The following is a 12,522-nucleotide window of genomic DNA, read 5'->3' as shown; positions in this document are numbered from 1 at the left end:
ATGGCATATAGTTGATATAATTGTAAATACATATACACTGGGTATTTTATTTCACCAGTGTATGCATTAATTTCAAGTATTTGCAGGAAAGACTAATTGTGTATCAAAAAACATGTTTTTGTTTTATAGATATGCCCTCATATGTAGACCATCACCTGATGAGTGGACTGATAAATTGAGGCAAAGCTTTCTGAAAGGATTCAGGTCATTCTTAAAACTTCTGAAGATGATGCAGGTACTTATAAAGCATTAATGTTGACAACTTTTAGGTATGAAGGGGATTTATTAACACTGCTATATGTTTGTCTTGAACATTCTTGTGGTATTTTTACTATCGACATTCTTTGACGTTGAAACTCATGATCTCTATAGGTTAGATAATTTTAAAAAAGACGGGGATGCCACCCTTTGTGTTGCCTTCATTATAATTGTTACAATGAAAGAGATATTTTTGTATTGGTAAATTTTCTATAAAGTTTTATCTACAAATCTCTTAAACTCTTACAGTGTGATATTGAAATTTCTTTAAAATATACTTGAAAATACATGTGCTACCAACTGACTTGATGTTCATTTGAATTATATTGAGAGCATTATTTGAGTCATAATTTTAGGAATGCTATAGCAGTAGTATGTCTGATTCTCTAGTAGCTTAGTACTAACATTTTAATGTTATTGCTATGAATAGGGAATGGATTCTGTAATACGACAAGTTGGAGTACATTTAGAATATGAACCAGAATGGGAAGGGGCTTTTAATCTACAACTAAAACAAGATGATGTCATCACAGAGTTTCTAGAATGGTGTGGAACTGATGTAAGTAATACAAATATTTTTTTATTAATTCAGTATTATATTAAAGGGAAAATCAATTTTAAATAAAACTAAAGATTAAGTTCATTTTCGTTGATAGAACTTTGCCAGTTAGTTAATATGATCTATGTGTAGAATATACTCAGTTCATTTTTCTATACTTAGTCATATGATTTGTTCTTCATTGTGACAGCTAAAGTTCAACAATATTTTGTATGATATTTCAGTTTTATTCCTTCTTTTGAAAAAAAAACACTAGTGTCTTTTAAAAATACTGAAGAATAATTTGTACTAATATATCCAAATAAAGGAAATAAACGTATCAGTGTGAAGGTATTTATTTATATATATCGTTATTATAATGCTGAACACATATTCAAGTAAATTGTTGTTTTCTGACAGAGGCAAGTTCTGATTGAGACTTTTAAGCTTACCCTGGAGTTCCTTTTAACATGTAAAGACAAACCAGCTACAGCAAAGAGAGAGGAGAAAACAGGTCATTCAACTTTCAGTGCTCTGTTTTTTTTTTTCATTATTCTTTTCATGTTCACAAATTTCCTTTGATATTAACATGTCAAATGTCCTTCTATAGTAAAAATATGTTTGAATTAAAGAAATCAGGGAACAAAGTTGTCTTAGTTAGCCTGAAGGTCACACCTTTCTGAAACTGCTACATCTGTCAAAGCTAATTAATTGTGAAACAAATGATCTGGTAAGCTAATTGGTTTATTCATTTCTTTGTGTTAAATTCTGTTCTTGCTTTTTAATATGACTACAGAAACTTTATGGTTTGACATCTGCTCATCTTTGTTTTAGTTTGTGGACATAAAGTAACTTGTATGAAGTATGATGTTGCCACACAGCCAGTTTCAATTCATCTCCCACTGTCTAGGATTCTTGCAGGTATTTGTGATAGTGTTAAAAGGAATGTGAAATTATAGTATAGTGTGGATATTGCTAGATCGGTCAGCTTGTATTTAAAATTAGTGATTTGTCCATTCACATTATAATGTGAATATCCTTGCATTGATTTAATTATTTGATCAGTATATTGTTAGGTGCTTACAAATTAGAGATCTTATATTACTCTACAATGCACTTATGATTGAATGTGCATGGGTTGGTTTCAGCTCTTGATAAAGACTAATATTGAAGCAGGAAGGGCCACTAGTTATACACAAAAGTGTTTGAAATCTTATTTGTTCACCTTAAATTTCTCAAATTTATTGCTAAAATCAATCACAGTGATAATGTTTTCCTCTTTCAGGTTTATTTTTACATTTTGGGAAGCATGGAATTGCATGGAATAGTCCTGAACTAAATATTGAGGTAAAAATACATGATGTCATTGCGGATATTTTTTTTGAAATGTCCTATTTAAGTTAGCATTCTTGAACTAGTTAAATGTAAAAAGTACTGACTTTATTATATACACTGAATCTCTTAACAAAAGATTTTTAAAGCAATTATTTAACATTTTAATGTCAATATTTTGATTATAAAATGTGTCTATAAAGTCTCTTGATTTTTAATATACATTTGGTAGTTCTAAACACAAATACAAAACAATTCACTATGAAATGAGACTTTATCTTTTTTTATGAACATATTTAAATTTTCTTACATGTTATATATTTTATAAACCACATTTTGTAGTGAGGTTGGATACATTTGATGAAATGTTATTCATAATTATCATTCATTCCTATTTTTTATGAAATCATTCATATCAATTCAATCAAATCTGTGTTGAAGATGACCAAAGTATGTTGATGAATACTGTTCCTGATGTTTGTGGGAACTGTGAACATCAGGATATACATCTTTTAAAACCTTTACATTTATTGAGACACTATATTTGGTGCTTAATGATAAATTCTACTTTTTATCTGACTGTCATCTGTTGCCCCATAAGTTCAGCTATGTAAAGCTACATGTTGGCTCTGTTGTCTTAGATTGTATGATTTACCTGTCCAATAATAGAGGATTGACAACATCATTAAAACACCCAGGTTCAATTATTAATTAGTATGATACTTTATATTAGGTTCTAATTTTATTACATATTACAGCACCTTGATATGTCGGAGATAATAGAGCCACCATTGAGAGTACAGGTGATGGTTGCTCAGACTCAGGCTGGCATGTGGAGAAGAAATGGATATTCTCTACTTAATCAGGTAATATATTTTTTGTCATATTAATAAAAAGATGTTACAATGCTGTCCTGCTTTGCACTATACAATATGAATTCTTTAAGACTATATGTGTAAAAAAAAATCATCCATTGTTATACACTAGTGTAAGTACTGGAATTTTTTTTTTTAGTTGATGGTTTTTGTGAGTATTTAAATTAGCATTAAGTCGAAAGTAACCATATGATAAAATAGCGTATTCGCAGGTACTAATTTTCATAAATAATGTCTGATAGCAAAATTGTGAAAATACTTGCAATATGTGCAAATACAGTGTTACTCCTGTATTAATAACAATGTGTTATTAACAGATTTTATTGTGTAGAGCTACATTGGTATACATTACCACCATACTACATGTAACTCAAAATGTGTAAAACATTTAGTAATGATCTTTTTTTCAGATATTTTTTTACCATAATGTGAAATGTAGGAAGGAAATGTTTGATAAGGATATCTGTATGCTACAGGTAAGTGAATCAGGTCTAAAGGATCTTCATTAATGTAGGTACATGTATTTGTTGCAACATTGAAGTAATTTAAAGTTTGGCTAATGTTAGATGTTTCAGTCTGTAGTTTAAGCCTTACTGTACTATTATTATTAAACCCCTCTAAAGGGGGGTATATAGGAATCACCCTGTCCGTCTGTCTGTCTGTCTGTTTGACTGTCCACATTTTTTAAAGCACAATTCCTCCTTATCCTCTCTAGGGATTTTGATGAAATTTTATTGGAAAGTTAAGATCATTTGTAGATGCGCAAGAAGGAATAATGACATGTTTTGAGGAAGGACTTTTAAGTGAGATAATTGAACTTGAGGGTTGTAAATTGAACATTTTGAGTGGGGGTATTTGTAGGCTTGCTCACAGTATTTGTAGTTCAAACTGTAATGAACTATATTACATTTTGTTAGTTTCTATACACCAGACAAGAAACTCATTGACTCATAACGTGTATCATATAAAAAACTCCAGTTCTTTTAATACATTCATTGTATTAGGTTAACATTTCTGTACAATGTTTGTAGGTTGGTGGAAGTATAATGGAAAACAATGAGTTCTTAATACATCTTATGAACAAGTATAATCTTCTGTTCTGGGTAAAGTAAGTACTCATTTTAAAATGTAATACTATTTCTACTAAATATTTGAAAAGTTTGACAAATACTATTAATTTATGTAGGGAAAGCTTCATACTCTTAAACTCATGGCATGGATTTTGATTAATTTTACTTTTAAACTTTCATTCAGAATTCAAAAGAGATGTGTCAAGCTTGAAAATACTGTCCTTGCTTTCCCTTTTGTTCAGGGTCCAATCTTTGCAGTCATATGAAGCTGCACCCATTAGAACATACTATAATAGAGATAGCTTTTCACTCTTACGAGTTAAATGTGTGTTTGTCAAACATGTCACTGCTATTGGTTATTGCAACCTGATATTACAACAAAAGATATGGGTATGTAGCATGTTTTATGTTACATTATTTTAATTTTTCCCCCAATGTGTCTTCCAGCTTGATGAATCAGTTTGTTTTGTTTATCTTATTTTAGCTCTTAATACAAAATACCACTTTTGATTTTTGGCTTTAACTGTAGATCTTGTTCCTTTCATAGTTTTATTTTGACAGTTTATTTACTATATTGTAGACCTGAGTATGATACTCCAACAGGACAAGATGATATGGTTAGACAGACTACAACATTGGCTGAAGAGTTTCTAAGTCTTCTTATTACTGTTATAGGTAATCATCAGTATCTACTTCAAACTGAGTGTCATCATGTTGTATATGTTTATCCTTCCTGTTTTGTTTTATATTTTGACCTTCGTAATGGATGAGTAAATCACTACTGTTTTATTTTAGGTGAACGTTACGCATTAGGTATTGGAAAAATCAAAGAGCGAGAAATTACCAAAAGGGAGATAATTCACCAGTTATGTATTGCACCAATGAGTCATAGTGAGCTTGCAAAAGGATTACCAGAGAATGTAATATATATTTAATTATTATAAAAGTATCAACCTTTGTTTTGAAGGCAAAATACTACATGTTTTATGACATTGTGACATATACATTGATTTTCACCAAGATGATTAAGCGTTTTTAGTATTTTTTCTTATGAAGATTGGATTACTTCCTCTAATGAAATACACACTATTTGATCTTCCAGCCACAAATTTAAACCTTAAACACTTTACTTGGTTTTCCAGTTTATTCTTACTACATTTTGAGCAGTTGAATTCTTGTGGAATTGTGATATCAGGAGCTTGTTTAACTAAGAATAGTGTTCATTTTACACCGAATCAAACCTTAGAAATGGGATAAGTTTGATATTGGTCAAATCATGAAGAAATGAAAAATGAAAAGTGAAGCACCTAAAAGACACGGTTTCCTTAAGTAATGTTGACCTACAATATCATTTGGCTACTTCTTTATCATTGACTGAAAAATGTTGTTTCAATTAATCTAGCTGAAAGATCACAGTGCCATTAAACCTTGGTAATTATTGAAGTCTGAGAAAAGTTTAAAATTCAGAGTTAGATTGAAGTTCTAATGACAGTTACATTTATAGGAATAATCATAGATAAAAGTATTTTTAAGTGTTGTGATGCTCAGATTAAAAGAACAAATAACCAAGACAAATTCTTGCATTTCAGAGCAATCATGAAACTGGCATAGATGAAGTTATTAATGATATTGCTGTGTTTAAGTGAGTACAACAGTTCACCAAGGATTGGCTGTGTTCTGTAATGTCTTGTTGATTAGAATGTGTATTAATATATTGCAACATTTACTAACTGCTAAGGGTAACTAGATTTAATTGCTAAATTTTCTTCCTTCATGGAAAATATAAGTGAGTTTATGAGAGGATTTTTGAGAGGTTTTTGATCCTGGTTCATGTCTGGAACTTCCCTACTGTTTCTGAACACTACACAAAAATATAGTCCAAATGTAATTCCTTTTATATCCTTCAATACATCTTTAATAACAGGTAAATATTTTTTCTGGCAATTATTCAGCTCAATAATATTCTATTATTTCTGCAAATAAAATTAAGATCTAGTCTTCAAAGCAACTGAAGATTTGAGGGACTCTTTTTTGGCCTTAAAAATGTTTTATATATTAATGAATTCACATTTAGGGAATGAAGTTCTTGCAGTAAGGTATCAAGAAGCATTTAACATGCTAACCATGTTCTATTAACACAATTATTAATCAAAATTTCCATCCTATTATTGATATTTTATTATTTATAAACAGGAAGTGAAGAGGAGTGATTTAAGCCAATAAATAAAATTGATGGGAAAATTCAAATTGATAAAAAGTGTTTAGTTATGGAAAATCTTATGTTAATCAAGGAAATTATTTTCATAAGCTGAAATTGGTTTTATTTTAGCATAATTGCAGTGCAGAGTAATTTTTTGTTGAAATGGTTTTGAAAGTGATGCAAATTAACTTATGAACTGGTTTAAAAATTTGTGGAAAAGGTAAAATGGAACAAATTTGTAAATATGGGTGAAGTTGGATACTGTTTTACTATCAGTTACAGTTTGTACTTCAGAAATCATTAGATTGACATTCAGTTTAAACTCATTTGAAAAAAAAAAAGTTTTAAATGATATAGGAAATGCAAATGTATAATTACAAAAATGTAGATTTTTTTTTACATCATGTAATCTTTGAAATTTTCACAAGAATAAAAAAAAAACCCAGTGCTATCAGCACTTTGATTTTTATTGTTTTACCTGCATTATTAATGAACATGCTAACCCAAAAATATCTGGAAATCATTCTTTCAGAATTAAAAAAAAAGATTGGCTGTATGATTTTAATGTGCAGATGGAACCCTATCATTTAATTCTAAGGATTTTTACAATCAGAAAAATTGTATATCTCACTTTACCAATAGATCAGATTTTGTAATTGATTTGTCATTCTATCCATTTTTCCAACATTCTTTGATTCCATCTGTCTTCATTCTCAATGATCTTAACTACTACTTATTCAGTTGATTTCAAAACCGTAATGATAAAACTTGTACCTGTTAATTGTAAGGATTGTTAGCTGCTCTCTGTTATGAACTTCCTTTCTAGTGGAATTTTTTGTGCATTTAAAGAATAGGGAATTCTTTATTGAAAAATGTCTCAGTCCCATAATGGCATTGATGGTTTGAAACTAGTTTTGCAGCCATACTTTAGTGAATTATACATTGTAAGCATTTCTTGTTTCTATCTAATGTCAACTTCCAGTTATGTAGATAGTATATACATATCATAACAGCATGTGTGTATTATATTATAAATTGCCCCTTTGATGTTATTGGAACTTGACTAGTAAAGGAAACATATTCATGTTAGGTCTGTTCCATTTATTCTGCTAACTGACTGAGAAAGTTTTCACTAGGATGAATGGAGTATCATTTAAAATTCCTGAAAAATATTTATATCTCAACAATAAATGATTTCAGATTTAATGACGTCAATGGTCTGTCTGAATAAATTTTTAGCTAAAAATCGTTCATCCACTTTATGCTTTTATGGAGCATATTTATTTCCAAAACAGTTGGTTTCATTTGTTATTTATTTGAGGGCTTAATGAAGGGAGAAATTTTTAGCTTAAAACTTTTGGTTCAAACTTAACCTGTTTTTGTTCTATGTTGAGTTCCTAATTATGCAATCAATTTCTAAACACATGTACAATATATGTTTGATTTTTTCCTTCAGAAAACCAGGATCTACTATGGGAGGTAAAGGGATCTTTGAACTGAAACCTGAATTCTATAAAGACTACAATCCATACTTCTACCACTACAGTAAATCTGAACAGTCAAAGGTTAGTGTGGGTTGTTGTCTACCACTACAGTAAATCTGAACGGTCAAAGGTTAGTGTGGGTTGTTGTCTACCACTACAGTAAATCTGAACGGTCAAAGGTTAGTGTGGGTTGTTGTCTACCACTACAGTAAATCTGAACGGTCAAAGGTTAGTGTGGGTTGTTGTCTACCACTACAGTAAATCTGAATGGTCAAAGGTTAGTGTGGCTTGTTGTCTACCACTACAGTAAATCTGAATGGTCAAAGGTTAGTGTGGCTTGTTGTCTACCACTACAGTAAATCTGAATGGTCAAAGGTTAGTGTGGCTTGTTGTCTACCACTACAGTAAATCTGAACGGTCAAAGGTTAGTGTGGCTTGTTGTCTACCACTACAGTAAATCTGAAAGGTCAAAGGTTAGTGTGGCTTATTGTCTATCACTACAGTACAGTATATACTCGAGTATAAGTCGATCTGCCGATAAGTCGGACTCCTCTCTTCAGCCCAAAATTTCTGGAACCTAGCCTTGACCCACTTAAGTCGGACTGATTTCTGACGGCTGCATCGCTAATATTCCTTAATTACAACGAGTATACATACCTGTTTATCTTGATAAATTAAAAAAATATTGAAATAAATTATTCCAAGCCAGAGTTGTTTTTATAGTAGCAAATTATTAAATTTTTGACATGCCATGTGGATTGTTTTGATGCAGTCATTTTATCATTTATTCAAATTTTGGTACAACCAATAACCCAAATTAAAATCATAATATAGTGAATAACAAAGAATAAAGAAGAAAGTTTATGATACTCTAACAACTCATCTGCAGATATAACAGTAAGTTTTGAGGTTTTATCTTAAAGAAAAGAAATTTATAAAAAGAATTGTCATTATCAACTAAAATATTTATTACTTTTGTTACAACAATTATGGTACATTATTGGGTTATGTTTCTAGTATACCTGTGTGTTTTTTGGCTATATGAGTATACACCGGTAAAAATCAATACACAAAATGGATGAGTGGGAAATACGAATAAAATCATTAAAGGTCATTATTGTGGCAAAATAAAGACTAAACAGTAAATATTCTTCTAATGCATCACATTTTAGCTGTAAAAGGTAAAAGATGATGACGGTCTTCCAAAAATTGATGTTTACAATATATTTAACATTGGGGTAAACAACACCAGTCTGGCTGTTCAATGTAGGTGTCATGCTCATGTCAATTATCAAGCTTTTGACATTTTCAACCTGAAAATTTTAATTCATAGTCGAGATCTTGTCTATAAGTTGGAACCCTTCCCTGCAGTTAAATATTTAGTCCCAAAAATCTGACTTATAGGCAAGTCTATACGGTAAATCTGAACATTCTAAGATTAGTGTGGTTTGTTGTGTACCTCTACAGTTAGTCTGAATGGTCAAAGGTTAGTGTGGTTTGTTGTCTACATCTACAGTAAATCAGAATAGTTAAAGATTAGTGTGGTTTGTTGTCTACATCTACAGTAAATCAGAATAGTTAAAGATTAGTGTGGTTTGTTGTCTACATCTACAGTAAATCAGAATAGTTAAAGATTAGTGTGGTTTGTTGTCTACATCTACAGTAAATCAGAATAGTTAAAGATTAGTGTGGTTTGTTGTCTTCCATTACATGAATTTGAACAGTCAAAGGTTTGTATGATTTGTTGTTCATTGCTGCAGTAAATCTGAATGGTCAAAGGTTAGTGTGGCTCATTTAATGAACCATTATCTTGTTATATATACACACATGAATGAAAGTAATTTTTCCTTGTGAAATGAGAAGTGTTGTTTTGCTTGATATGTTTTACTTCAATACTTTGTATCTAAATCCAAATAATACTGTTCATGGTGTCTGAGAAGTTAGTTGAAATGTTTGTAGTGACTATACATTCTAAACCTTTAAAAGATGCAATTATTTTTTATGACCGGTAATTTCTATTTACAGTCAGAGGAAGCTCAGATGAAAAGGAAGAAAGATTCAAAAGAAGATCATGGTAGGTGATTAAATAAAAGCCTTAATGTGAAAGTCAAAAGTGGTTAAAGGGTTTCACACATACATGTATATGTCATGGTAAGCAGGACATTTGTTTTGTCAACCTCCAAAGGAAAAATTCCTGTTACAATGTGTTAAAGTGTTAATTAAACAACTCAACTTAATGATCTTACATAGTCATACTGTTCTTAAGTGCTCTCTGACAGCTTTAATTGGCTAACATTGTAAAAATATTACACTTAAAATCTTACACATTTAGGTTTTAAAGTGGTCTTTAGTTACTAAGTTATAATGTTCCCAGACTTATTGTAAAAATAGCAGAAACTTAGAAATCAGAACACTCATGCTAACTAATATTTGTCTATATTTGTCCTCTACACTACTGAGTACATCTCTGAAAACTCCATTGTGTATTTTTCAGCATTACCTCCACCAGTACCACCTATCATGGAGCCACTGTTTCAACCTCTTGTTACATTGTTACAGTGTGATATAATGATACACATCATGCATTTAGTTTTACAAAGGACGGTAGCTGTGAGGTCAAGGTCATGGTCAGAGGCACAGTTAGACCGGGTAAGTGTCAAGGTCATGGTCAGAGACCAAGATGGACAGTATTGACATGTTGTTCTGTTGCTGCTCTATAACTACAAAGCACTTCTTGAAAGTATTTTTCACTGTCGACTTTTAAACAGGTTTTAGCATCTGGTTAATCAAGAGATCTTGTAGTTATTCAGAATAGTTATAAAAATATGTTCTAATAAGTATGTTGATACTGTTTCAGGTGTTACATTTAGTTGGACTAGCTTTGCATGAACAGAGACGAGCCATTAGGGATGGAAACCATTCTTTTGACTTTCTGTCAAGAGCTTTGAAAGGTATAATATACAGTAAGACATTTAATGTTTGTGAAGCATAAGTAAACAAACTGAACTACAGCAACTTTCTATTTATTGATATTTTGTCAAAGAATTTTAAAGTAATTTGTTTATCTGATATGCACTCAAATTTTATTCTAACTTCATTTTTTAAATGTATCTGTGGTATGCCTCAACTTTGTCACATTACTGATTTGTACTTTTTTGTTATAGATGACAAAAATATTTTAACTTTGTTGGAGTCACTAGTAGCTGATCATCGTAATATTTCCCATGATTCAACTAAAGATATGTTAACCTGGGTTGTTAAGGTAAATATTGATGTTACTATATCAGGAAAAAATTAGTGAGATATATAGATATATGGAGTAATTTCTTCTTGCTATTTAATTTACAAACTGTAGACAGAAACAGTTTAAAGAAATTTTTTGTCACATTGCATGGTGAGACTAAGGTATTGTGTTCCTGGTGTCCACATGAAGTTTTTTATGCTAGGTTTTCTGATTAGGTCAGTTTGATATGAACCCCTCATGCTAGGTTAATCATATTTGGTATGCAGTTGCATTAGCATCACTCTACCACAAATCTGTATCCATTTTGTGTGTATGCCCCTGCAGTCAAAGTCTATTGACTTCAAAATTTTGAATTTCACTGAAAGATTTTCATGTTAAGTTTTCTGAATAGGTCAGTTTGATATGAACCACTTATGCTATGTCAATATATTTAATTTGCAGTTGCATTAGTGTCACTCTACCATAATTCTGTATCCATTTTGTGCATATGCCCCACAGTCACGGTCCATTGACTTCAACATTATCACTTAGTCACAGTTCCATAAATGCAAACAATAAACAATAAATGAGGAATCTGTCCACTTTTAATGGTGTCAAATGAATTGATATTATCCATTGTCCATAATGTATATAAAATTGAAAACACTGTCTTCATCAATCAAGTTTTAAATTGCAACATCCATGCACCACAGGCAAGACATATCTGTGATTACAGTTTATTTAAAAATGCATGTTACATGAATAAAATACTTTGGTTGAAAAAAAAGAGATGTATAAACCTCCATGCCATTGCATACTAGTACTTGTACTGCTCCTTACCGTAATGAAGTCTCATTCTGTGGTTTAATTTTTATTCATGGAGTAATTATTTTTGTGGTTTTTGTGGGTGGCTTTGAACCAATAAATCAAGAATTCAATGAACATTTATCTTTATGGATGAAAATCAGCTCCGAAGGACACAAAATGATAAATCTAGGGAGAAGGCACATCAAGTAGTTGACATCTTTTCACCCATTTGTTAAATAAAACAGTTGATCAGTTGTTTATAATTGCGATTGTATAACGGTATCATGCTGTCATCATTGTCTTTATTCATAGACACTTTATGTCTGGGCAATATTTTGAGTATAAGTGTATAGATCTTTATGAAATTATAGTTCATTATATGGAAATGAAGTTGCCATACCACAAAATGAAGCTTGGGATTGATTTTTGGGGTTGTCACTTGAACCATTTAGAAATTAAGGACCAGAAACAAGTATTTTCATGATGTCTGGACAATAATTTGAGTAAAAATAAATGAATCTCTGAAAATGTAGCACAAGGTGTCATACCTGAAAAGGATCAATTTTGGGGGTTGTGACTCGAACCATTTAGGATTAAGGTGCCAAACAACCATTTTTAAGACAATAACTTGAACTGACAAGGAATAAAAAACATTCAATAAACTTGGGGTTTTACCAGCTCCATTCAACATAGACCTAGCAATGCTACCTGAATTTTTCATTGAAAAGAAACTTT

At 30.9% G+C, this 12,522-nt stretch overlaps 1 protein-coding gene across 4 annotated transcripts in view; it reads left to right on the top strand.

Annotated features, from left to right (window-relative positions):
* LOC148624299 (E3 ubiquitin-protein ligase UBR2-like) overlaps window positions 1–12,522 on the top strand; it is a 52,743-nt gene that overhangs the window by 21,881 nt on the left and 18,340 nt on the right. For all 4 annotated transcript variants that reach the window (XM_088566968.1, XM_088566967.1, XM_088566970.1 and 1 more), the window contains 16 exons: window positions 130–235; window positions 689–817; window positions 1,217–1,310; window positions 1,631–1,717; window positions 2,082–2,143; window positions 2,887–2,994; window positions 3,414–3,479; window positions 4,035–4,111; window positions 4,654–4,748; window positions 4,869–4,993; window positions 5,663–5,715; window positions 7,730–7,838; window positions 9,783–9,831; window positions 10,252–10,406; window positions 10,615–10,708; window positions 10,922–11,019. In XM_088566968.1, coding sequence (XP_088423094.1) covers window positions 130–235; window positions 689–817; window positions 1,217–1,310; window positions 1,631–1,717; window positions 2,082–2,143; window positions 2,887–2,994; window positions 3,414–3,479; window positions 4,035–4,111; window positions 4,654–4,748; window positions 4,869–4,993; window positions 5,663–5,715; window positions 7,730–7,838; window positions 9,783–9,831; window positions 10,252–10,406; window positions 10,615–10,708; window positions 10,922–11,019 — 1,507 coding nt within the window. The remainder of the gene's footprint in view (window positions 1–129; window positions 236–688; window positions 818–1,216; window positions 1,311–1,630; window positions 1,718–2,081; window positions 2,144–2,886; window positions 2,995–3,413; window positions 3,480–4,034; window positions 4,112–4,653; window positions 4,749–4,868; window positions 4,994–5,662; window positions 5,716–7,729; window positions 7,839–9,782; window positions 9,832–10,251; window positions 10,407–10,614; window positions 10,709–10,921; window positions 11,020–12,522) is intronic.

This window comes from Perna viridis, chromosome 2 (assembly GCF_037379345.1).
Source record: "Perna viridis isolate PV_CMFRI_1.1 ecotype Kerala chromosome 2, ASM3737934v1, whole genome shotgun sequence".
In the NCBI taxonomy this organism is placed as follows: Eukaryota; Metazoa; Mollusca; class Bivalvia; order Mytilida; family Mytilidae; genus Perna; species Perna viridis.
Note: the sequence above shows the minus strand (reverse complement) of the source record. Positions and strands in the feature narration are given on the sequence as shown.